Source organism: Nymphalis io, chromosome 8, assembly GCF_905147045.1.
Source record: "Nymphalis io chromosome 8, ilAglIoxx1.1, whole genome shotgun sequence".
In the NCBI taxonomy this organism is placed as follows: Eukaryota; Metazoa; Arthropoda; class Insecta; order Lepidoptera; family Nymphalidae; genus Nymphalis; species Nymphalis io.
Window position 1 is genome coordinate 5687447 of NC_065895.1, and position 25596 is coordinate 5713042.

Sequence of the window (25596 nt, forward strand, 5' to 3'; positions counted from 1 at the left end):
AAATATGATAATGAAGAATATTCTACAACAAATATTCGGTACTGGTTTATGTATTAGTTGTACTTTGGGTTTTATTTTTATAACTACGTGACTGAAGGCCATTATGGAAAAAAATGTGTTGGAAAAAATATGTTTTTAAAGATTTTTTATTATATTTGAACACTTACAATTGATCACATCTTTATAAACTCTACGATGGAGTATTAAAAGGCAAACATTAATAAGGTAAGGCATATCATAAAGATCTAGTCGCGCTTGTACAATATTAACCTCTAAAAATTTTGTTTTGAAATAATGACTAATATAGATCTATCAAATTTATATATTTGTCATAAAACACGCATGGAACAGAAATATGAGAAGTGACTAGAATCAAGTGAGAAAATCATAGCGGAAGTTTTTGTTTTGTTATATATAATATGATAAATAATAAATAAAAGTATACAAGAATCTAGAATAATAAAACGTGGTAACAATATTACTAAACGTGTAATGTTCAAATGCAAAATAATACATTATTATCAAACCACACTAAATTTTCGTCGAATACGCGAACTTTTGTTTATGTTGATTTCTATAGATTTTACAGTACAGGGACCAGCCCTTCACACTAAACACCGATGTTTACAGATATTGGTCGCTCATATTGAAATACCTACTCCTTAATCACAAGACAAATAACAAATAATTCTAAGTCAGAGCACCTTATAATTGTAAAGATCACCGCATATTTCTAGATGAATCGAGCCGCCATCACATGACACTCGCAAATTTACAATGAATATTATACAGTGATATTAATAGGTACATATTGACAATTTACACAATATAAAGTACAAATAAGTTTCGTTTAAACAACAACGAGGCACGTCAGCAGTTCGAATAGCAACGATCGATTAAAATTAAAACGTACAAACGATAAGATAATTCGATTCGACTAATTTAAAATCGTAAATATTTAATACAAAATAAAACTTTCTGAGTATTCATATTTACTTTTAGAGAGCATGATACAGACTCATCGTACGGAGCGATACGAGGGGGCGGCTCGGCTACACGTCGCTCTCGCCGTCCGTGACGTGCGCGGGCTGGCCGAAGTTCCTGGTGATGGACTCGCTGACGGTGCGGATGTTGGCCAGGTAGCGGTGCGCGGGCTCGTCCGAGTCGTAGATGGCGCTGAGCGACTCCAGCGACACCAGCGCCTCGGAGTCCAGCAGGCGCGACGAGGCGCGCGAGGACACGTCGTCGTCGCGGTCGAAGTAGCACGAGTTGACGTCGCTGAGCGCCGCCTCCGCGTCCGTCAGCCCGCCCTCGTTCAGCATGGACACGTTCTCCAGCGCCGGGTCGTCCGTCGTGTAGCCCGTGCTCTCGGGCTGGCAGCCGTCCGCGTCGCCCTCGCCCTCCGAGCATGACGAGCTCCATTCGGACTGACTTTCGCCGTAGATACCCATTTCTCTGTGGTTAGAAGTGGTCACCTGCGAGCACAGTTGACGTAGCTTGTAAGTGGTTTCCGAACATAACAAAACATAATATAATAATATATAAAAGTTTTACCCGGTTCCGTAGTCTGTCTTGTATGTCATTCTCTTGTTTTTCTTTTGATAAAGCAGCTTCCACTTTTCTAGAATTCGGCGCGCTGTGGAAAATTTTGCAATCGTTACTGTCTAACTAAAAGAAACTATGGTAGAAATATTTTAGTTAAATATAAAATGTATAATGCGAGTATAAAATTTCAAAAAACATATAAAATTGTATTTTAATATAATAGTTAGCTTTTGTTTTACTCGAGTCATCGATATAATTTAATTGTAGAGTTTAGATCAAATAAAAAAAAATATATTAGAAAAAATATGTAAACAATCGTCAAGTAAACGGAACTCACGAAATACGCTCGGCGGAGTGCTCGGGCGACGGTAGCTCCACGACGACGTCGGTAGGCAGCACGCCGGGGAAGTCCCCGGAGGGCTTGAGGGGGGAGGGCGCGGGTCGGCCGCGGCCAGGACTGGCGGCCTCGTGGCGCGCCAGCTGCGTGATGGCGGCCAGCCCCACGGCGTGCAGCGGGCTGCTGTTGTTGTTGTTGCAGTTGCGAACCGACTCCACTGACGAGTTCGTCGCCCTGCGATTGATAAAGCGAGTGAGCGATACGCTACTTGTGTATTTACGTGTATCTTTGGACTTAGACAATCTACAAAGCAATTCCTGTCGTCCTTTGTCCGTAAATCTTTGAGCATGTGACATTAATATCATATCTATATATTGTGGTGTATTATTCTTCAATCAATTTTGTCAATATATTTAATAAAATCCAATATTTATGTCAAACTTACCGATGACGAAAACTACAATTCGATGTCAAAAATTGTTTCGAAAATTAATTTAAAATGACTGAACCAGATAATTAATTACACTTAAAAATAAACCATTTCTTTAGAATTTTACTAATTATAAATAAAATATAATTGAATTCATACCTTAATTCTAATTTTAAGTCCTTTCTCTCGGCCTTTGGCGAATTGATTTTAATTAAACTTTTATCATCGAGCAGCCTTTGTATCTCTCTCTCGAAAGGCGGTACACACGCGACGTCTGAAGGGCTCCGCTTAGTGAATACTTCTCTCGTGTCATGAGTTAAATGTTTTAAGTTATTCGGGCGGCTACCCGAACTAGAGAACGAACTCGTTCTTTGTGTGAGGCGATGCGGCACGTCCTTTTTATCCGTCTGACTGCAGCCGTCTCTTTTGACTGAGGCTTGGAGCATATTAATTATACTCCTCTGCAGCTTCTCTCCCTCTTTTTGAAAATTTAAGCTACCGTCAGTGATTTTTCCGTCGAGGGATGGCTTCTTATTAATTTTATGTTTTGCGTAAATTTCATTAATTATATTTGGTGTCGGTTTATTTAATCGAATAGGCGGATAGTCGTATGCGGTATTAGGATCGGCTCGCGGTCGGGGAGGGGGCAGCCAAGGCGTCGGTCTAGGAGGTGAGGGGGAGGCGTCAGTGGTTCGAGAGTAACTCTCGTCTGAGGAGCTGAGACTCGGTGAGCGCGTTATTGAACTCAATTCGTCTGCCGAAGAATGGACTCGCGGACTTCTCGCTAAAGGTAAACTCTCGCTAGATCGAGGTCTAGGCAGTCTGGTCGGAGGTCTTCTTTTATGAACAGTCGGAGGCCGGGGCTCCTGCGGCCGCGGCCAGGGCGGCACTAGCGCTCGCGGCGGAGGCCAGCGAGGATTGCCATTGATCCCGTGCGGCGGTGGAGGTGGGGGTGTATCTTCGGACTCCTTATTGCGTCGCCCTTTGGTACCTTTGTGATTATTTCCGTTACTTTGGTGACCATTGGAAGGGAGGAGAGGCTCATTTTCTCCGGCCACTGAAGATTCTCTAACAGGCGGTAGTCTCGAAGGTTGCGCTGCGGCTCTTCTTGCTGAATTTTGTAACATTGCAAGCGGAGTCGCAACTCCGCCATAAGCCGTTGGCGGATTTTGTGGTTGACTATTTGTAGAGTTCTGCGTGTTACCGTTTGACGGTGTTCTGTCTGTCAAAAAGTAGGTGGTCATCTCACCTTTTCCTTTCACTTTGACTTTACCCCTGCACACGAACTGATAGGGCAAATCTTTTAACACCTGAAAAACTTCTTCAGTAACTTGAGTGTGGTTTGGTAAGCCCGTAGAATCCATTCTAGAAGCTACATTGACGGTATTGCCCCATATATCGTACTGAGGTTTTCTGGCACCTATTACTCCAGCGACTACCGGTCCGACATTGATACCTGTCAAACATTAAAATTGTTTTTTAAAAGGAAACCTATAAACCTAATGGTTAACTCTTTTTGTTATTTATACTTACCAACTCGCAACATAAAATTGTTATATGAATTATCATTGATGTCTTTAAGTTTGTCTCTCATTGCAAATACGAACTCGACTAGAGTTGCCATATGTTTACGAGTGCTTGGATCGTCGGACATCTTTTTATCGGGAATGAGACCAACAGCTGCCATGTAAGTGGATCCCACGGTTTTAATTTTGTCTATAGCGTCGAACCTGTCTTCACCTAACAACTGCAATGAGAAAATTAAAATATACTATACTAGTATTCGCCTGCGTGTTAGAAAGGGGACAGGAGAGTTAGATATGAAAAAGTAGCATATGTTCTTTTTTGGGGTTCAAGTTTGCTTTGTGCCAATTTTTATCAAAATCGGTTCAGCGGTTTAGTCGTGACAGATATAGTTACTTTCGTATTTATAATATTAGTACACAATTTATACAGTCGCTTATCATGGTCTTTTATTTTTCAATATACTTTTATTGTACTTGACTTGACACAAATATATATATTTTATAAGGTCTTTCAGACCGATTTCCGCCACGGCGGCCAATCTCAAGAGAGATTAGCCAACTGCGCAGAACGTATTATAGTGTTCAAGTCGGTCCGCAAAAACAGTTGCACTATTAATTCCATAACTCTCATTATCCAATGGGACGGCAATCCGACTCAACCGGAAAGAGTTCAGGCACAGGACCAACGGATTTACGTGTTTTCCGAGGCACGGGAGTGTACACACTTCCAGGCTCGGGATCTGCCGACCGACCTGAGCCCGGCCTGGGATTTGAACCTAAAACCTCTGGGTCTGCGGCCTTACATCTAGCCACTAGTCAAACGAAGCAGTCAAATTTTTATATATTGTATCTAAAGCGCATAGCTTTTCACATCGTACCTCATCAAAATCAGCGATTATCTCGTTCAGCAACCGCAGACACTCCATGCCCTGGTTGTTCCCGTCAAGCTCCATGTAGAACTCGTGGTAGTTGGTGATGGACGCGAATACTACGCCTACGCGCTGATATGACTGGTGGTATAGGTCCTTTGGAACAACACATCATGAAATACTTGTCCAAGTTAATCAGCTGTCAATGAAAAAGCATCAGGTCGTAAAAGTATTGGACAAAAACCTCGTCCTGTTGAGGGAACTAAACCAGTTAACGCAGTATATTGGTGAATATATGAATTTTTGGATGCACATTAGCAGGATTTCTCACGATATCATCCTTTACTGCTGAACTTGTTTAGTTTGGCCTGGATTTGAACTGGCGACCTTCGATTAAAATTCTTATAGACTATTTATTGGACTTAAAAAGATATAATTACCATATTAGTTCTGAACTGATTGTCTAAGAAATGTGTCGCAACGTGTGCTGGCAATAAATTGAACAATATTCTCCTATTTGATGCCTGAAAAAGAACAAATACAAAATATGTTTTACAAACACCTTTTATTAATTATAAAATCAAATACTTCATATTACGACGCTTAAAATGTTATATATAAATATAATTTTTTTATCCTTATCAGTTCTTGGGGTCACTTTCGGCCCATTAAATAATATAAATCCTTTCATGATTGCAACAAATTACTATAACTTTATATGTATGTCAAAAATTATTCATATATAGTAAAGAACGGCTGCATTCGACTTACCTGTAAGGCGTCCATATCTCTTTTCTCATCTCGTGCCTGCACCTGCCACAGAAAGTCAAGTCTAGCTGTCCATTCAGTCTGCCGAGCGTGTAAAAGCACCGCCAAGGCTAACGCCAGTGTCCACGCACACGCTACGTACGCAGAACCAACTGATCCAGGACTGAAATTGAAACATATTTCAAATAAGTTTAGCCGTAAAATGACAAGTTCTTTAAATTACCATTTCTATAACAAAACATATATCTTATATAAGGAATATTTTAAAAGATAAATTGGACTCACTCAGTCATGAGATCGTAGCAGTCGAACAAATGTTTATGGTAAGCCAATATCACAGTGACGTATCCTGCAGTCATCACTGCCAGTAAGATTCCCTTCACCAATATCGGCAACCGCAGGAAGACAGCCACAGCGAGCATGCTGACGCAGCACCCGAGCGTTATGTATAAAGGGATAGGACACGCTCTGTGGTCGGAACTACTCCACAGCGCGGCTGAGACTTGGTCGGAAGTTGAGCGAATGTCGTCCATCGTTATGTTTTCAGTTAAATTTCTGCATACGTTGACTTCACGGCATGTTATCTGAAATTAGGATTTATTTTTTTAATTTTTTACAGTTAAAATGTATATGATGGTTGCCTGGAAGAGATCGCTATGTAGTGATAAGGCCGCCAAACTTATGTGTTATGTATTTTTTTTATATTTGTGGTGTACAATAAAGTAAATTCTATAATGAACCCTTCATCGAATTGAAAAAACAATCTTATCATACGTATTAAACTGTCAAGTAGTAACTAAATATAAGTTAATTTTATGTGATTTATTTTTATAAAAGCCTCTCCGTATTATCAATTAACCTGTTTAATTCACAGAAGACAAAATTAAGCATAAGTAATTTAAATCACGTTTAGTTAAGTTGTAATTAAGTTTATTAATAAATTAGTGAATATTGATAAAGTTGCGTTTTGAATATTATTTCTTCAACTGCTAACTGTTTGTTACTTACAACATTAACTTGGCCCACGGCATAACCAAGAACAATGGTAAATGTGGTGATTGCATTTCTGAGCGCAAATGGTCTTGATACATCGCACGGTATAAGCCTCAGTCGCGCTGCAAGTGTCAGAGCGAGCACGGCAGCCGACCACGCAAAGGCAGTCACGAAAAGAAGTAAAAGTATCGTTGTGCGTGGTAAAATAGCAGCTTGAAGTGCTCCTGCAGCCGCTAAAGCACCTAATGCGGCACTGAGAGACCCCGCCCATCCGCCGTCTGTTGAGGCTCGGTACTAGAATGAATATTTATGCATAAATACAATATTATACAATAAATATATATATATATTAAGTTGCGCTATTTAGCTGTTAAAAAAAAACAAATGTTCTGAAGATTATTATTCTCACCTGCGCTTCTTTATCAAGATCTTTAAAGCAGAGCGTGAGTAGATGTACGTGAGTAGCCTTCTCTCGATGCACAGAGCGCGCATCTATCGCCTGCGCTAGGTACTTGTTGACGCGGTTGGTAGGCTGATGATACACAGACGAATGACGCTTTTTCAGCGGCCGCTTAAACTTCTCCGTCACTTTATTCTGTATAAGAAGGTTCACAGTTCAAAAATAGTAATAGATTTGTTTATTGCTCATTCTCTTGATACATCGGTAGGGGATCAGATTCGGCAGGGATTGCGTTATTACGTTAAACATCGAGGGTCAGACGTGAAGGGACCGAATACATTTAGGGCCCACAGCATGCCGACTCCATGCTCCACTTAAACTTTGAACTGACCTTGGAAATAAAAGTTCCGGAATCCGAAGCAGCATCACATTATTAGAATAGCAAAATATAATGTAACAAAATATAGATAGACATCCAACGTTTAAAAATGAAGACATTTAAGTTACTTGAGAAAAGAGATTCGTGGAACAACCTTTGATTGATCATTTGAAGGTTCTTATAGGAATAAAATTGATTTAGGTCATAGTAATAACTTCTCTTTTATGATAGACTGTTACCTCTTAGACCGATATTTTATTAATCACACCAGTAAATTAAAATTCCTTGTTAGAATAACATGCAGGTTAGGTTGTAGTTCATGCCATGCCATGCTAATTGAGGTAGCTAATTGGGATAGCAAGTGAAACACATTTCAGTGCGCTCGGCTTTATTCTCAAACAAAATTTAATAAAAACAATATAAAGTAGAGTTTCACAATTTTGAAAGAAAATAAGTCCCAATAAGAAAATAGTGATAGTGTAGGTTTTGAGTGCTGGCGTTGCTCTTTGCTTGGTCTTCAGTTCACCTGATCGAGTTGACGTTAGAAAACAAACGTGCGAACGAATATTCGCGGGGTGCGACCCAAAAAACATAAATAAGTTCCTACAACCTTTTTGGGATATTTTGTGTCACCTGGTGAATGGTGGAAAACAATAATACATATGAACAACACTTTTCTGCGCTTACTGTTTCAGCGGGTTTTGGTTGTGGAACTAATGTCCAAGAGCGGAACATCTGAAAAACAATGAGCAGACGTCCCATGTTAGTTGTTGCAACTCGAGTATTTTATAAAATGTTCAACTTGACATCAGAAAAAATAATTTATAAAAGTGCTTCAGTCAAGGAGTAAATAGAAAAATAGCAGTAAAATAAAAACATTTATTGAGTAAAAAGGAAAAGAGTAACCTGAACAAAACAGCAACTTATGGTGTGTAAGGAGAATTTCTTTGCAACATCGAAGAAAGTGTAAGATTTTGTGCAACAATTGTACAACTTTGTGAATATTTTCTCAATATTTTTGGGCGTCGACAAGGAGGTAATGTGAACTTATGAGGTAATAGTCGTTTGAAATGTTTAGTGCGAAGCAAAATATCTTAAAAACCCTCGCAAAATATTTTGAGTGCTGTAAGAAAGCATCGGATCATATTTCAGATTCAAAATAAGCAGATTAATTTCGAAAATCACACTCAAAAACCGTACTAACTACTAGAAAAACATTAAGCGATGTTATCATTTATTGCGCAAATGAAACACATTGATACAATGCATTTCATGTACAAACTCCTTAAGCAAAAATCTAAACGCTGTAGTCATATGTTTTTCTTTAACATCCAAAAATATAGACTAAAACTTTTTATTTTCGAGTAATTCTATTGACCTTTAAACATTTGGTCTAGTTCTATCAACAAGCTCATATAACTAATGCGCGTACCATTCGCGCTGTTTTTTATGTATCAAACTTATTCTTGCAATTTCATACACCTTTTCTAAGAATGTCTCAATATGCAAGACGATTACTTTATTAAATACAAAATATTTCACAGTTATCTTTTTTGAAGTTATGATGTTTTATTTTCTTGCATATCGAGCGATACATATTTCCACTATACGGTAGTACGTTATTTAAAAAAAAAGATTAGTCATCGTCCTCAGATTTAACGGCAATAATGAAAAAATGTAACGATAACACGTGTCTCCCGTATAGGTGAATTATCGAGTGTGCTGTTAAGGAATGCGAGGCAGTGTTGCACAGTGAGATAGTATCGATGGCAGGCTATCGGTGGACCGTTGCATGTGTGCGGAGGGCGTGGTGCTGCATGACGGCGTCGAAGGTGTGGTGGTGCGGGGCGGAGGCGGGTGCGGGGGCGGCGGCCGCGGGGCCGGAGGCTGGCGCGCTCACGTGCTCGCCGCGCAGTGCCGCCAGCCGCAGCGCCTCGGCCGAGCCCGGCTCCGCGTGCAGCGCGCGCCGCAGGTCCAGCACCTGCCAACCCGACCCACACGCTGCGAACTGCTCGTACGTGCTACAGCCGTCCCACACTAAATAAATATTTTGTGTGGGCCATTGTGCGTTGTGCACGTGCTGCGTCTACGCACGAAATTTCACTGACACGAGTGCGTAACGATAAAGCGTTTCACTTATAGTATAACTATTGTTATACCAGCGGATTTTTTTCACTTTAAGAATTAAGCCACTGTTGAGGCGGGTTTTTTATGGAATAAACACGTAAATTTTATTTTAAATTGTATAAAAATTAGGGAGAAAAAATCATTTAAAAAAATAAGCTTTCTTGTATTTTTGATACAATGTGATAAAAAAAAGAAATATAACTCATACAAACGTAAAAGTTGGGGCGGGTTACTCTAAGATAGGCACTTTTTTTAATTTTAGATAAATTCAAAGTTCTCTTTACAACACCGTTTGCGTACACGGTTGTATCTTTGACTTTTTTAAACATTTAAAATGATTTTATTTGTATCGTGTTTTTAACATTACAAGCTCAATGCAAACAAAATGTTATAAAGAACAAATTTATGTTTACTATTTAATGAAAAGTGATAAATGAAACACAAAATGCGTTTGTGCTTTTCTAAATATATCAAATCAGGTATATTTCAAAAATACGTTCTATCTTAAGACGTTAACATTAAAATATAAACTCTAGGTAAAGAACAGACACCATAAAATCGAATAAAAAGAAACGGACTTACCTTTGAAGTATTGGTGCAGTTCACCGAAAAATAATTATTGTCACTCAATTGAAAACATCTGGAGAGAAAGAAAAGGCGTGGACATGGACCTCGTATTGTTTAGCCATGTCCAGTAAAGTGCGAGTCGATTTATACAAAGTCGAAACGAAAGTGAAGTGTTTATTTTTATAACATAGCAAAAACGTGAACTTCTAAATAATCGTGAATTTGGGAATTGTCATCGCTGTTCCTTAAGTTATATGTACCTTTCTGGCAGCGTTGGCCTTTAATTCTTGAGGTGAAGCCGCCATGTTCGAAAATGGCACGTCCACATTGAATTTTATAGAGTGCAGAAGTTGAACTACAACATTTGATACATTTTTGAAAGATAGCTTTCGACGTGACCCAGATCCCAGTCCCACACCCGCTGTTAAACACATCTGAAAATATATTGCGGATTAAATATGGAGCACACCTTTGAAATAAATGTATTATTTAATTAACATACTTTTCTCCTTCTAGGAGGTGGTATAATAAAGTACGTTTGGATTGAATGATCGCGCAAGTAGGCGTTGCGACTAGCTCCGTGTCCTGGCTCCACCTCGTATGCTCCTCCGAGACATTCTAATGTAGCTTGTGTTATGTGCACTCGACTGAAAATATAATTACAGGAAATAAGAAACATACAGTGTTTTATTTCGATTTAACAATTTATATCGGTAACTATTTACCCAGGTTCGCCTCCGGCTTCCATGTTGTTGGCAAGCGTTACGTCATTGGACCAAACGTCGTATTGCCATTTCCGAAGACCCAGTACTCCGCAAAGTACGCGCCCAGTATGGATACCTACTCGCATGTTCAATTGTACGTCTGTCGCTTCTACAACGGACCTGTAACAAATGAGAATTCAGTGATAACAAATGTATTCAAAAACATTATTAGGGTAAAAAAGTGTAAGATCTTTCATTATATGCAGTCTACTTTTGGGTCACCACCTTTCTTATTAAAGAACTGGATTTCGGGCTAATGTCTCACAGGTTTCCAAGAATTTGTTTAACTGCCAATATAAATTATTTTGAAAAGAGAAATTGTGTTCATCTAATTATCACCTTAATAAATTATTACCTTTATTTTACAACAGACTACGAAGATAACGTAGTAGCTGCACTTAATGATATTACAAAAATGTATCAGTTTAATTTATTGATCGCTGAAGAGAGCGAGGTGGAAACTATACGCAACATGTTACAAATGAATTTGTAAAAAATAAATCAAGTTAACGTTAGAAAAGTAACGACTACCATTATCGCATGTCTGGGGTATTTAACAGACATTAATCAGAGAATTCGCGTTATTGAGTTAATAAAACAACCAAGACAAACTCTTGGCAACAGAGAATTCTCTTCAATATAAATGCCGAATTAATTTACGAATTAAACTGATGTAATTTCTAGTAAGACTTTGTTAAGTAATGAAGGAAAATGTAATTGCTTAACCACATTACAATTTAATTGTAATTCTTCATCGCAGAATCTATTTTCCAAAAATTTATATAAAGGTATATTTATATAAAATTTATATTTTAAATTTTTTTTAGACGTCAAGGGAACAAGGGAAGAGTATTCAAAGTAAAATAAATTTCTACATATAAAACTAAGTGATATAAATATAAGAAACATTAAGAAAGAAGAAAATATATAATATATATATTTTTTAACTATGCGTTAGGCTTTCGTTTCTATGAATTTTAATATAAGTAATTGAAAAATATTTATAATATTTAAATTCGGTTAATGAATGAATGAATGTTTGGATATAGAAATCAAATTAAGACGAGATTGCTAAGGAAAGTCACAATCTTCGCCTTATATTGGACTATCGTCCTGATTTTGCGTAGGTGCAATAAGATTTTACTTAATGATATTTTGAAATAATCATACATATCATATCATATCGAGCAAAGCAATCTTTCCAAACATAAAAAAAAATACGATTTGATAAACGCCTTTTTTTCTCTAAGTGCAATTATCGTATTCGTATCATATTAACGGAGAACCGAGAGCAAAAAGAAAAAAAAAACAAAATTTAACCCTTTTTTCATGATGGCGTTGAAAACTCAGCGGAAATCTTGGTATTTAATTTTTTCGACGTAATGACTGGACTATATGTATTTAGTTAAATCTTGAAACATGTACAAAACCATTGGCCCTTGGAAGGAAACGCTTAAATTTAATAAAGTTCTAGATATCAATCGAATTAGTTTTGTTTTCTTGTATCTGGCAAAAAAACAATTCTCTAAAAAATAACTTTTTAATATTAGTATGATGATATTTATCAGAAATGTGTCTCAAATAAAAGCAATTATTTAGAAAGTATGAAGCAATTAAGTACATAGATTATAAAGAAAAGTTTAAAGGCCTTATACTCGTAAGTCGAGCACGTCGCTAATGATGATAGACGATGACAATACGCCAACCAGTTGTGAAGGGCGAGAAATATTATAACATAATTATAAAATAATGTTTAAGTTATAATAAACTCATATTTTCATTTAAAAAGTAGTCTTATGAGTAGTAGATAGTAGATTTGTTTATTGTATATATATAAAATAATTTCATTATTTATACATTTGTATTACTTTATTAATACTTATTATAGGTACAAAGGTTTTATAAAAAATCGCTACATTGTAAAACAAAGTCAAACTTTTGTAAAAATTTTATTCAAAAATTAGTCCATTTTATTTTAAAATCCGAGATGGCCTAGTGGTTAGAAAGCGTGAATCTTAACCGAAGATCGTGGGTTCAAACCCGGGCAAACACCACTGAATTTTCATGTTTAATTTGTGTTTATAATTCATCTCGTGCTTGACGGTGAAGGAAAACATCGTGAGGAAACCTGCATGTGTCTAATTTCATTGAAATTCTGCCACATGTGTATTCTACCAATCCGCATTGGAACAGCGAGGTGGAATAAGCTCCAAACCTTCTTCTCAAAAGAGAGAGGAGTCCTTAGCCCAGCAGTGGGACATTAACAGGCTGTTATTGATTTACTGATACTGAGTTTAAAATCACTTGTGAGTGGTCTATTTAAAAAAAAAATATTTTAGTTCTACTCGTATTTTAGTGTAGAGTTCAGAAAAGACTTCAAATTCGATTCACAATCGACTAAGCTATCGAAAAACATACGCCCATACATATATACATAGAAAATATTAAAAAAAAGATCGAATTGATAATCTCCCTCTTTTTGAATTTGGCTAAAAATAAAACCTTTGGCACTTGAGGTGAAAAGTTGAGCAAAAAAATAAATTACAATTTATATACTTGGTTATTTCATCGTATTTCACCTCTGTTCTTAAGAATGTAATAAATTTTCGGCAAAAAATTGTCTTTTATTTAATAAAAGAAGCTACACCTAATCCACGATGTGACACGCAATTCTATTTGATTACAAGATAAGTCCCGAATAATTTCTTTTTTATTTACTTACATATATTTTATGAACGAAATATCGTTCATCATTTTTGTACGAATCCAAAAAAAAAAATGAAAGATTGTGAGTGAAATTTCATTTACTTTTATAATTTAACCATTTTTACAAGCTTATATATTCAATTATGTAAGACAATCGTAACGCTATTTAAGCCAATTATTTTATGTAAGGTTTAAAAAACTACAATGAACGTTCCAATGCCTTTTAAAGTTGGTTCTTTTTCAAGTTCGTTTTTGAGCGCGTCGTTTATTTACTACGTGCGTCGTTTACTAGGTGGTAGCTTTGGACAAGCTCGTCTGGGTATCACTCACACATGACATATTCAACCACCAAACAGCAATACTTAGTATAGTTGTTCCGATTTGAAGGGGCAGTGAGCTAGTGTAACTAAAGGTACAAGTGACGTACATATGCACACATACACAATGTTACCTACTCATTTACACGCGCTTTAATTTTTATGAATTAGATATTTAATACCGTAACTTCAATGTATTAGGATCTTAGATATGTATATCATAGATAATCAAATTTAATAATAAAACATTAATTTAAACTTTTTTTTTTTTAATTAAGCAAACGCAATCAAAGGAAAACTCTAGTATCTAGGTGAAGTAATGGATAAACAATCGAACCGCAATTACGATGAAATTTAACAAGTCTGGCTTTCATTAAACAGCGGCTTGTCAGTAATAGAAACAAGCTACGCCGAAACAGACGTAGGTAATACATAGCAGTTATTTTGATAAAACATCAATTTAAAACGTTATTACAAGCCAATGGTTTATCATGGAATATTCATTTAGTTCGAGTTAAATAAAAGGTTTTGTTAAGGATATTGTTTCAAACCTTGGTGATACTTACTTATATTATGAATGCGAAAGTAACTCTGTCTGTTACGCTTTCACGGCTAAACAACTGAACCGATTTTGATTAAATTTGGTACACTGCAAGCTTGAACCCCTTTTTTAAGAAAAAAAACGCATTACGCGTTTCCCCCACGCCAAGTGCGCCCCGAACATCGGAATTCCGACTAAAAAACGCGGTACCCTTTTCGTCTTAACGTGGAGCGCCACAAGATCGCTTTCGCATGCTATCGCGACGCTCTGACAAGCTTGAACCCCTAGGACGGACATTGGCTACTTTTACCTAGCGCCTGACTCCTCGCCTCCTCATACGAGCGGAAGATAGTGAATACTGAGACACAAGAACATGAAATTCCCACTTGACGGTATAATGTAAATTTAAAGCAGGTGAAATTGCGAACTACGGACACGGCATGCCACACTCTGATGGAGTGTGCCGCTTGGGGGCCTCAGCGCCTTTCCCTGGCGACTTTAATTGGCGGAGACCTTTCGCTGCCGAGCGTGATAAATGCCATGCTTGCTAGCGAAAGGTGCTGGATGGAGATGGTCACCTTCTGCGAAAATGTCATGTCGCAGAAGGAGGCCGCGGAGCGGGAGCGCGAGGAGAGTGCCTCCGCTGACCCGCTTCGTCGAAGAAGACCGGGGAGAAGACGCCGGCGCTATGCGCATCTTCTCCTCCCGCCGTGACTGTCGCCGGGGCCAGAGGGTCTCTGTACCCCGAGTACCCCCTAGGATTTGGAGGCCCGCAGAAGCGGGCCAACTGTCGGGACGGCACGGTAGTATGCGCAAGCGATCCCGTGACGTCCCCCGACAAGATGGAGTGGGTACCGCTGGTTTTTAGTGGGTATTCCGGCGCCTTCAGCGCCGGCGAGTCCCACATACCCCCCCACCTTATGTGGGGGAAACACATAAATGTGTTTTTCCAGCGAGAAAAAAAAAAAAAAAAAAAAAAAGGTGAAATTGCGAAAGGCGGCTACTTAAATAATTATAATATTCTACAAATAATTGATACTCGTACAAACTATAACCTTCTCCGAAACGCGCCTCGTCTTGTTTGGTTTAGTAATTTTTTCAGTTAGGCATTAAAAAAGGTCTTTTTATTTAATAACGATATTATATTTAATTTTAAAGTGTAAATGTTGATCTTATTTACGATTTTATTGAGTAACATTTTCAGATAAATTTAATAACGTTACTTAGAAATTTGGTAATTTAATAATAATTGCAACAATTTCTTACACCGTCAATGCCAACTATGGAAACTATTTATGTCACTTGTAGCTGTAATTACACAAGCTCACTCACTCTTTAAACCAAAATACAAAGTATCACACATCCCAGTTTAAACATAGTATGCTAACGTGATAATTCGGTATTATCCGAGTGCAAAATTGCTACCATCATTAATGAAGAAGGCCTTAAAAAAAATTGTTTTTCAAATTTAATTATATTAAAAGACATACTGACCTTTTAGCATATAATCTTTAAGTCAAGCCCTAGACTTATATATCCTAAAAAACTCCTATAATTGGATATATTCCTTTTGTTAGTACTCGATCGAACAATCCTATTAGACATTCAAAGGATCTTCAAGACAAATAAATATAAAGTATGCCTTCGTGTGTGATCCGCACATGTTACAACTCTGTCACTTTAAAGAAACATCATTTTATTCGTATCATACACAGTTATAATCGTAATTATAAATTAGAATATTCAATTATCTTTTCGTTTAAACTCCTTTTTGTAACTATTACATTTTGCATTTTAAAATTACATTTAAAATACAATATCTACAAAAAAAATTAAAACATGTACGAAAATAAATGATTCTTTTTCAAGTTATTATCATATAAGCTATATCGAATTGGCAACGTCACTAGAATGAATAAACAAATGTGATGTTTGATTTGAATAAATAACATTTTGTATTAGAGTGACAGAGAAGGTAGGACTATAAAAAGAAAGAGACTAAAGGGAAATTGGGTTAATTGAACACAATGTAAAACGGCGACAAAAAAAATCGTTAATATAAATAAGTATGTAATTAAGATAATTTATTAAATTCTAAAATTTTATGTCCCTTATCACGTTTGTTACATTCAGATCGCATACAATTGGGTCATTAGAAAAAGAACATAATTTTAAGACGATTTAGTTTTCCATTTATTATTTTTTTAAATAGATTTCGAAATATAAAAATGCTAAAATATAAGATTATGAATCTTCTATTTAATGATATATTTGTTGTTAAAGTTTATTATTGTGTCATTATGTTAATGAAGGCATCAATATGTAATCTTTTCCCGACCTTACACATAGTTATATTTTATTAATAAAAACTGAACACCGTTGTAGTTCTTTGTAATGTGAATATATTTGCCAATTTTTTTTAAATATTAGTCGCAAAGAAGTATGATATTTGGCTTAAAAACTGTTCTCTAATTAATTCGATTGAAATTTATTTAATTGCTGGATTACGCGTCAGTTCACAAAAGAGTGTAGGGAAACATAAAGTTTTAAAAACATTTTATTTCAAGGAACCGACTCTTTCCACTAGTACAATTAGCCTATTCAAAGTAGAGATACGTAAACCTTAAATTTACATATTCCATACGATATATTTATATGTAGCCCTGTTATATTCTTCACTTTAGTTCTTTATAACACATCATTCCACTTAACTTCATATATCCACTAACAACATCGCCGATTTTTAAAATAATATTTTCGTATACATTACCATAGAAATATTATATTTTTTTATTGAATAGGTAGGCGGACAAGCGTATGAGCCATCTGATGGTTTGTGGTCACCAACGCCCATAGAGATTTGCATTGTAAGAAATGTTAACCATTGAGAAACCCGGGCTGGTTTGAACCCACGATCATCGGTTAAGATTCACGCATTCTTACCACTGGGTTATCTCAGCAGTATCTGTTCATCATTTATAAACACTAGTATATTATCTACGTCAAGAGTTAGTAATTGGATAAAAGTTATTGGTTATACCGTCACATACATTGTACTTCGAAACCTGTAAAACTATTTTTATAGACGCTTGTGCTCTGTCGCTCGTAGACAACTCTGCTATTTAACAAAACGATGATAGTTTCTCATTTGACTATCAATAACTAAGTGTAATGCTTCTATGTTGAATAAAGTATTTCAATTTGATTTGAAACGATTCTAAAATATAGCAACCGGGCAATATTATTTTCTAATAATGAATTATCAATATACAATAATTTCAAATTTAAATTAGAAACTGTAGGCACGCATGGAAATCAATTGGGAATGCAGCCAGGAATTAGTCGTTAGACAAATGAAAAGTTAATCCAACGATTGATGGCGATTTGCTTATTTATATCTTTCATGTTAATAATTAATTTATAACTAATATAGTTTTACTTTAAGAAACAGTAATATCAGTATACCTGTATTTATTCATAAAATAGGAAGATTATTGCGTAATGTAAATTAAAAAAAAAAACTTTTTTCAGAATTAATTACGATGAAGTAATTTCGTAACAAAAGTTAAGCTTGATCATTTTTAATATAGAAAATTTAAAAATTTATTTATGGTAAATGTTTAATTTCTATTTAATCCGCATTTGATAGTCAAGAACAGTAATAATCCGTAGTTTTAATGATCAATCTTTCTTTAAAATATTATTTTATGTATTTTCTGCACATTAAATTTTTTGTTTACCCTTAGATAGTCTCTAATTCATTTTTTTTTCTTCAATTCAAATCTACAAACCAGCCAGTCCTCGAATATCAAAAATGTATAAATAAGGTCCTCCAGAACGATGTCGGCGACGGCGGCCAATCTCAAGAGAGATTAACCAACGGGGCAGGATATATTATAGAACACAAGTGTGTGCGCAAACACAGGTGCACTTTCTATTCCCTAGCTCTCATAATCCGATGGGACGGCAATCCGACACGACCGAAAAGAGTTTACCAACGGCTTTATGTGCTTTCCGGGGCACGGGAGTGTACACATTTCCAACTTCCAGACCCCGGGCTGCTACTGAGAATTCTCTGACTGACGCTAGACCAACGAGGCAGTCGAAAACCTGCAGTAAAGTCATGGTTCAAAATTAAGGTAATAATTAATATTTCTATTTACAAAACTATTAAACCAAACCATATACGAAAAAAAATACGAACTCTTATAGCGGCACTTCACTTGGCGCGGTGTATTCGCGTGCATTAAGTGTCCGAACACAATCCTTACTAATATTATAACTGAGAAAGAAGGTTTGTTTGTTTCTTTATTTATTTATTATGCTTTAACGTCGTCACTTTTAATGACACACATACATACATATATTGCACTACTCCGGCGTTCATTGTATTGCTAATATGCAAATATTTTGACATAATTGAGTTAATTGTAGGTAAATTACAAATATTCTGTCAAACACACAATCACCAGAGAAACCATTACAAATGTAATGTTGTTACTTCTATATACAACAGTCAGGTTAGACAACGATTAAATCAATATACAATGTAAAATATCAGTTACCGTAGTTCATGTCTCTTTACTCGATTGTCAGGGATATCATATGTAGGTATACGTGACATGTGACAATATACTGACATTTAACAGCCCTTCGGCACGACATTGGGTCATAAGCGGTCACGAAAAAAAGTCCATTATATACTTTTGTACAAGATAAAGCACGCATATTGATGCTAGATTAAAGCCGAGACAAGTGCGAGTCAAAATTGCACACTAAGTTCCGCACCGCTTTGTGGTTTGCATATTTTATTTTAATTATTATTCGTCATAGACAGAAAAACAGTTAGAAGTTTTCTATAAGATTTGTATCTTGCTAGTTATTACGGTGCTAAAGATACAACTTTGCCACATTTGTTGTGTGTGTAACAGATCAACGTCAGATAAGACCCAGCGTAGCGGAACCCTTAAAATATGTTCAATTGCGTTGCATCGAAAATTATATTCATTTGATAAGTATTATACTCGAATAGAAGGATAAATTCTTAGTCGATCTCTTCGTGAAATAGATTATTTAAATTTAAAATTATTAAAATATTTTACGTTTAATAAAGCAGGCGAGTATATGATAGCTCTGTTAAAATAATTCTACAATATAAACTTGCACACTTTTAACAAACTGACTTGGAGATTTAAAAATAGAAAAGAAAATAAAAACGTGTATTAGTAATAGTCAGCTCGACATACGGAGGTCACTCGGATTGACATCGACAAATATACGCCCATTCTTTTGGCGACGTACAACTATTACATATTATAAAGTGGAAATGTTTTTTCACTTAGTAATATATACAGAAATGTAACGCTTATGAGCTTTTAATATTCTGTTAGCTGATACAATCGTTACATGATATTTGCAAGTTATACAACTAAGAAATGATACAAGCCCTATATACAGTTTATAAATTATTAAGAATGATCGTACATTATTCATTAATTGGAGATGATACGAGGTGGTCATGCGATTCGAACATGTGAATCTTGACCGAAAATTATGGATTTAAAACCGAGCAAGCACCAGTGTGTTAATATGTGCTTAAATTGTGTTTATTTTCTGCGGTGAAAAAAAATACCGTAAAAACCTGCATGTGTGGGATAAAATTAAGCCACATGTATATTAAACCCCCATTCAAACCTTATCAGGAAGAGAGAAGAGGCCTTGGAAGCAAAAGGTCATTTAATGTCTGCTATTTTAATTTATTCATTTATTTCAAATTAGGTTGAAATATAGAAGTACTAAATACTTGATTTAATAAATATAAATTTTCTCGTCCTTTTGTACTTCTATAATGTATATATTTATTTATTTATTGATTAAGGATCTCTAACAAAGGATACACTCTTACGAGTACATTTATAGGAGTCCACAGCAAGCACATAAATAATGATTAAACAAAAATTATAAAAATAAATGTTACATAGTGTTACTCAATAAATAAACACAGGAACTATAAAAAAGTAAACAATGGTTAAATTAAACTAAATTGTGCAAATGTGAGTTAAGTACATATTAAAAAACAAAATGTAAACTGTAATTAAATAGTAATGCAAATTAAAAATATAAAAATATAAAAAAAAAAACTTTAAAAAATATATATATGAAATAAAAAATATATATAGGTACTTGTGTTTAAAAGAATGGTCTTTCCATCTTAAATTTAATTCCGATTACCGATTCCCACATTCATTTCTGTTCCCGTGACGACCAATAAACTCATGTTGCTTATCGCTATTCCGTAACGAGTAAAATAATGAATACTATATACGAAAATCTCAGTTCTTTTGGCGTTTGGAAAATAAAGTTATATATATTGTACTTAGTAAGTTAGGTTATTTTGCTAAAGGCATAGCTTTAGAGCTCCTGAAATTTTATCTGAGTAACAGAATTCAGCAAGTATGTATAAATGGGGAGAAGTCTTCCGGATCTATAGTTATAATGAGCGTTCCAAAGCTCAATTTTAGGTCCTTTGTTATTTTTTATTTATATTAATGATTTCCCGTATTTTCTGGAACGGTTTGTGTGATATTGTATTATTTGCTGATGATTCATCTTTAATTTTCGAGGTTAACAGACATGCTAAAAACTGTGACGAAGTAAATAATAAATTATCAAAAGTTCAATATTGGTTTAATGTTAAAAACTTTGTACTTAATGCTAAAAAACAAAATGTGTTACATTTACAATGCCAAATGTAATGTATTGACATTGTAAATGTTATGGCATTGCCACATGTACATTTACGTAAATATTATAATAACGAAAAATGTATTGTATAATAACAAAAAAATTACATCTTATTAATTAAGTTAAACACAGCTTTTTAATTAAATTTAAATTAAGACGGACTTAATAGCGTTAATAAAACGTTTCTTAGGGCTAAAGGTCTTAATAATATTGCGCATTCTGTATTTGAGATGCCAGTAAGCAATTAGTTATTCAAAATAATCTTATTATTATGTTTATGAATCTGACAAAAATGCATGGATGCTGTGTATGTAATTTATACAAAAGAAAACTACCTAACATTTAAACAGAGCCAAGATGCCGAAGGCCATGAGGATAGAACACGTCGCTCTCAGACGAATATCGCGGGTTCGGTAATTATAAACACCACCGAGTTTCATCTCCGAGTTTCATCTCGTTCTCAACGGTGAAAAAAACATCCTACGATATTCTGCCACACGTGCACTACCCACGCTGAAGTAGCGTGATAAAGTAGGCTCCAGTTTTTCTCCTTGAAAAGAAAACTTTGGCCAGCCAGTGCGACATATGTTGACTATAACTTTTTATACTTAAATTTATGTCATAAGGATTGCCCAAAGAGTACCGCTTACAAGGCCATGCACATTGCACACTTTTGACATATTGATTCATTTAGCTGTACAATAATGTTTATAAACTAAGACTTATATTAATAGCCTGTTCAAACAGAGATAGTAATTTTAAATGTAGGGCAAATCCCTAGTCGTTGCTATGTCCAAACGCAGCGAGGTGTTATGAATGAGCTCATTGGAGCGAACGCAGTATCTACACAGCAAACGTTAAGAGAAGCGGGCACATGTGTGGTATCTGTAAGCTGGATATCCAAGTAGTTTATATGTTATCTGCAAATACTACAACAGTTTACTTAGAGCCGAGTTACATATTTAATATTTATATAGGAAGTGCCCGAGTACAAGAACAGGGGGCATTATAATATAAACATAATATTAACTAATATGTTTAATAAATAAATATCAATTATTGAATGCGTAAAATTATATTTGATACAAAATGTAAATAGTCATTTGTGTAGACAAATACATGAAATAAAGATTCAAACCTTGTCGTCCTACGAGACAAGAGATCCCATGTTTGTGTTCAATTATTACTTAGACAACATGTACGTTAAATATTGCTTCACAGCTATGGCTAAATTGACAGGTGCAAACAAACACATACAGAATGGATCACGTCATCGTATAATTAATTGTAATAATAAATGAGACGTAAATGTTTACTATTAAACGTTCCTGTTTTACTTATGTATCGAGGCCCGTCATATTTCGGGAAGAGAATGGAAAAATGTCGAGCATTCCTCGATAATGTGAGTAAAACAGTAGCTATTAATAAACTTTTTGCGTGTTACTTTGTTAAATTGCCGTCAATGTAATACCGATCATATAATAATAATAATATCCTGGGACATTATTTACACACGGCCATCTGATCCCAAACAAAGCAGAGCTTATATACTATGGAAACCAGACCACTGATATACTACATATACTACTTTTCTTTTGGAAATACATACTTATATAGATAATTACACCCACACTCAGGACAAACAGACATGTTCATGCACACAAATGTCTGTCCTGGGTGGGAATCGAATACACAACCTTCGGCGTGAAAGGCAATTATCTACCAACCACGCCAACCGGCACGTCAAAATACCGATCATAGTTTTTTCTCATGGAAGATCCCAAATTAGTTAGCTAGTTTTTACGATCAATTTCATTTAGTTCAACACGTGTAACAACAATTTCAGTTAGCAAAGTATGTGTGGAAGAACGCAAACAACTAACTATAACTCCGCGTGTGGGATCAATTGCACTAAACATAAGACTAACAATATGTAATATGGAGTTGCCCTATATCCGAATGAGCGGGAATACTCGTGAGAGTATTGTGTCTCTTATTAGGATCGTATCACTGTGATTTTTTCGATAGAGTAGCAATTGTCTCATTTTTATGTGGATATGTTTCATTGACAATTTTGAACAGAACATTTTATTGAAACCGCCGATTTTTGTGCTTATATTATGTTAAAATTATGATATTGCCAGATGTGTGGTCTCAACTTTGAATATAATATAATCTTAGAACGTAGAAGGTCATGTATCAAAATTATAATCTTCATTTGGTCTGTTTGTATGACAGATTAAAAATAAAATTATGGAACAATTTTAGCTTTTAAATTTAAAATGAGCATCTTTTATCCAAAAGAGATGTATAAAATGTTTTTATTACTTTCTCAAAATAGCGAGCCCAAACAGTAATTGAAAATAAACAAATGAAACGTTGAAAACGAACGCAAATACACATCTTAAGGAAAAATATATCTAAACATTTATTTAACGTTCGTTCAATTAAATGTTTAATGAAGTTGGAAATTGGACATTCAGCCCACACATTCATACCAATAAAAAAAATTTGTTCCGTTCCATTCTGCCGCAGCAGTGAGCAGCTGTTCTATATACGATAAAGGCCGGCGTTTGTTTTTCCACAAATATTGAACTCCCAAATACGAAACAGAGTGCATCAATGTTAATATGCGTCAACGCATGTTTATCTGCATACGTAAGCGGACTATTTTTATATTTGAATTTCATGAGCTCTAGTATATACGGGCCAGTGTGTTAATTGGCATCTGTCATATTGATAAATGACTGGCTCGATATGCATCAGAGATTTTAAGATTTGATTTAACTACGAGGCTATTTTTTTGTCATTCAATAATGTAAGTTATTTTAATAAATATTATCGCTTTAATTATTTAACGTTGTAAGCAAATAAGTTGTTTTTTTACAATAGTTTTATTTAAATGTTCGATATTGTAAAACATTTATTCCATTTGAAATTGTAATTTATTTCAAAATGATTTGAGAACTAAGTGTGAACATAAAGCCGTATTATGTCTGTGCTTTTCATTCAATCATTACGCTCACCATGAAAATTTATGTAATAAATCAAACAGTATAATGAGTTATTAGAACAACGTACGTAAAAGTTAATAGACGTAATACGTACGGATATTAGAGCAATTGCGACGCTAGCATGCCGACATTGCTACGAATGTTTGTACTATGATTAACATAAATCTTTATCTGACTATAAGCCGCACTAAACACATCATAAAATGCGACTGTTTGATTTTCATCCGACGGCTTTGATAATGTTTATGATTCATATTAATGATTAATTAAACATAAATTACTAGAGTACGAACAAATGTAATACGTATTCTGATTGTATATATATATATTTTTGCTTTGCTGCGACCTATGCAGACATCTGTAAAATTTGCATGCTGTGATCTGTAATTGAACGTACACAGGTTATATGAAACACATATTATGTAATATTTAGTTTAGCGCCGTTTATACTCTACGTACGTCTGTATTTATATATCATTTTTAAGTTACGAATAACTACAATACAAGAATAAATGTAAGTTATTAGAAACAAGTATTCTGTTCTCATTTCGATATTAAAACTTTTTTTAAGTATAAAACATTCAAATGGCTTTTAGAAACTTAAATAAAAGTTACGTAAAGGTTTGGAATATAGACCGACAATAAACTAAGTAGTTTACTTGGTATTAAAAATTAAAAACTAAACTATTTTGTAAATTTTTTTTTTTTTTTTATAGAATAGGAAGGTGGACGAGCATATTGGCCACCTGATGGTAAGTGGTCACCAAACGCCCTTAGACATTGGCATTGTCAACCATCGCTTATAGCCAATGCGCCACCAACCTTGGGAACTAAGATTTTATGTCCCTTGTGCCTGTAATTACACTGGCTCACTCACCCTTCAAACCGGAACACAACAATATCAAGTACTGCTGTTTTGCGGTAGAATATCTGATGAGTGGGTGGTATCTACCCAGACGAGCTTGCACAAAGCCCTACCACCAGTATTATAAATGTTTAAAATAACAAAGTTTTAACATTGTTTAAACTAACAAATATCCAAAGTTTATAAATGTTTAGATGAAGACTAATTTGATTTATACTTTATCTATATATTTTGAGCGCTACATTAAAGGGAAGTGAAAACATTATATCACTTTTATGTGACAACAGGAAGAAACTGCGGAACGTGTGATATTCACGGAAATTGATGCGCTTGAAAAGCATCAAAGAATAATATATGGTATGTTATTTAATAGCCCCGTCAAGTATGATACGAACACGACCATGGAGTGTTCCGTAAAAAAATGATATATCGAGAAGAAAAATAAAATTAACAAGTTTATTAAGTTTGAACATACGAAATTGATATTAAATTACAATGCATAACATCAAACAATATTTCTTTAAAATTAATGTGTAGCTGTATTTATTTTCATTCATTAAAAAAATAGAGAGAAAGAAGGATACATAGAAATACGAGTATAACTACTTTGACGCTAATAACTTTCCTATTTTACATTATTCCGTTTATCCAATCCATTTACAATGTATTTATTAAAAGCGTTCAATAAAAAAGTACAATATTAA

At 35.0% G+C, this 25596-nt stretch overlaps 1 protein-coding gene across 3 annotated transcripts in view; it reads right to left on the minus strand.

Moving 5' to 3' along the window:
* Positions 1 to 411: 411 nt before the first annotated feature.
* LOC126770280 (Ca(2+)/calmodulin-responsive adenylate cyclase) overlaps positions 412 to 25596 on the minus strand; it is a 94009-nt gene continuing 68824 nt past the window's right edge. Inside the window, exons 8-22 of one of the 3 annotated variants that reach the window (XM_050489592.1) lie at positions 10667 to 10825; positions 10444 to 10588; positions 10202 to 10375; positions 9148 to 9228; positions 6878 to 7063; positions 6484 to 6762; positions 5761 to 6059; positions 5479 to 5638; positions 5148 to 5231; positions 4717 to 4863; positions 3846 to 4059; positions 2472 to 3768; positions 1883 to 2116; positions 1555 to 1636; positions 412 to 1475 (exon numbers count right to left, since the gene is read on the minus strand). In XM_050489592.1, the coding sequence (XP_050345549.1) occupies positions 1053 to 1475; positions 1555 to 1636; positions 1883 to 2116; positions 2472 to 3768; positions 3846 to 4059; positions 4717 to 4863; positions 5148 to 5231; positions 5479 to 5638; positions 5761 to 6059; positions 6484 to 6762; positions 6878 to 7063; positions 9148 to 9228; positions 10202 to 10375; positions 10444 to 10588; positions 10667 to 10825 (3964 nt within the window). In that variant the 3' untranslated portion in view covers positions 412 to 1052. Of the gene's footprint in view, positions 1476 to 1554; positions 1637 to 1882; positions 2117 to 2471; positions 3769 to 3845; positions 4060 to 4716; positions 4864 to 5147; positions 5232 to 5478; positions 5639 to 5760; positions 6060 to 6483; positions 6763 to 6877; positions 7064 to 9033; positions 9229 to 10201; positions 10376 to 10443; positions 10589 to 10666; positions 10826 to 25596 lie in introns of all 3 variants that reach the window. The other 2 variants (XM_050489591.1, XM_050489593.1) reach the window with 2 other exon arrangements.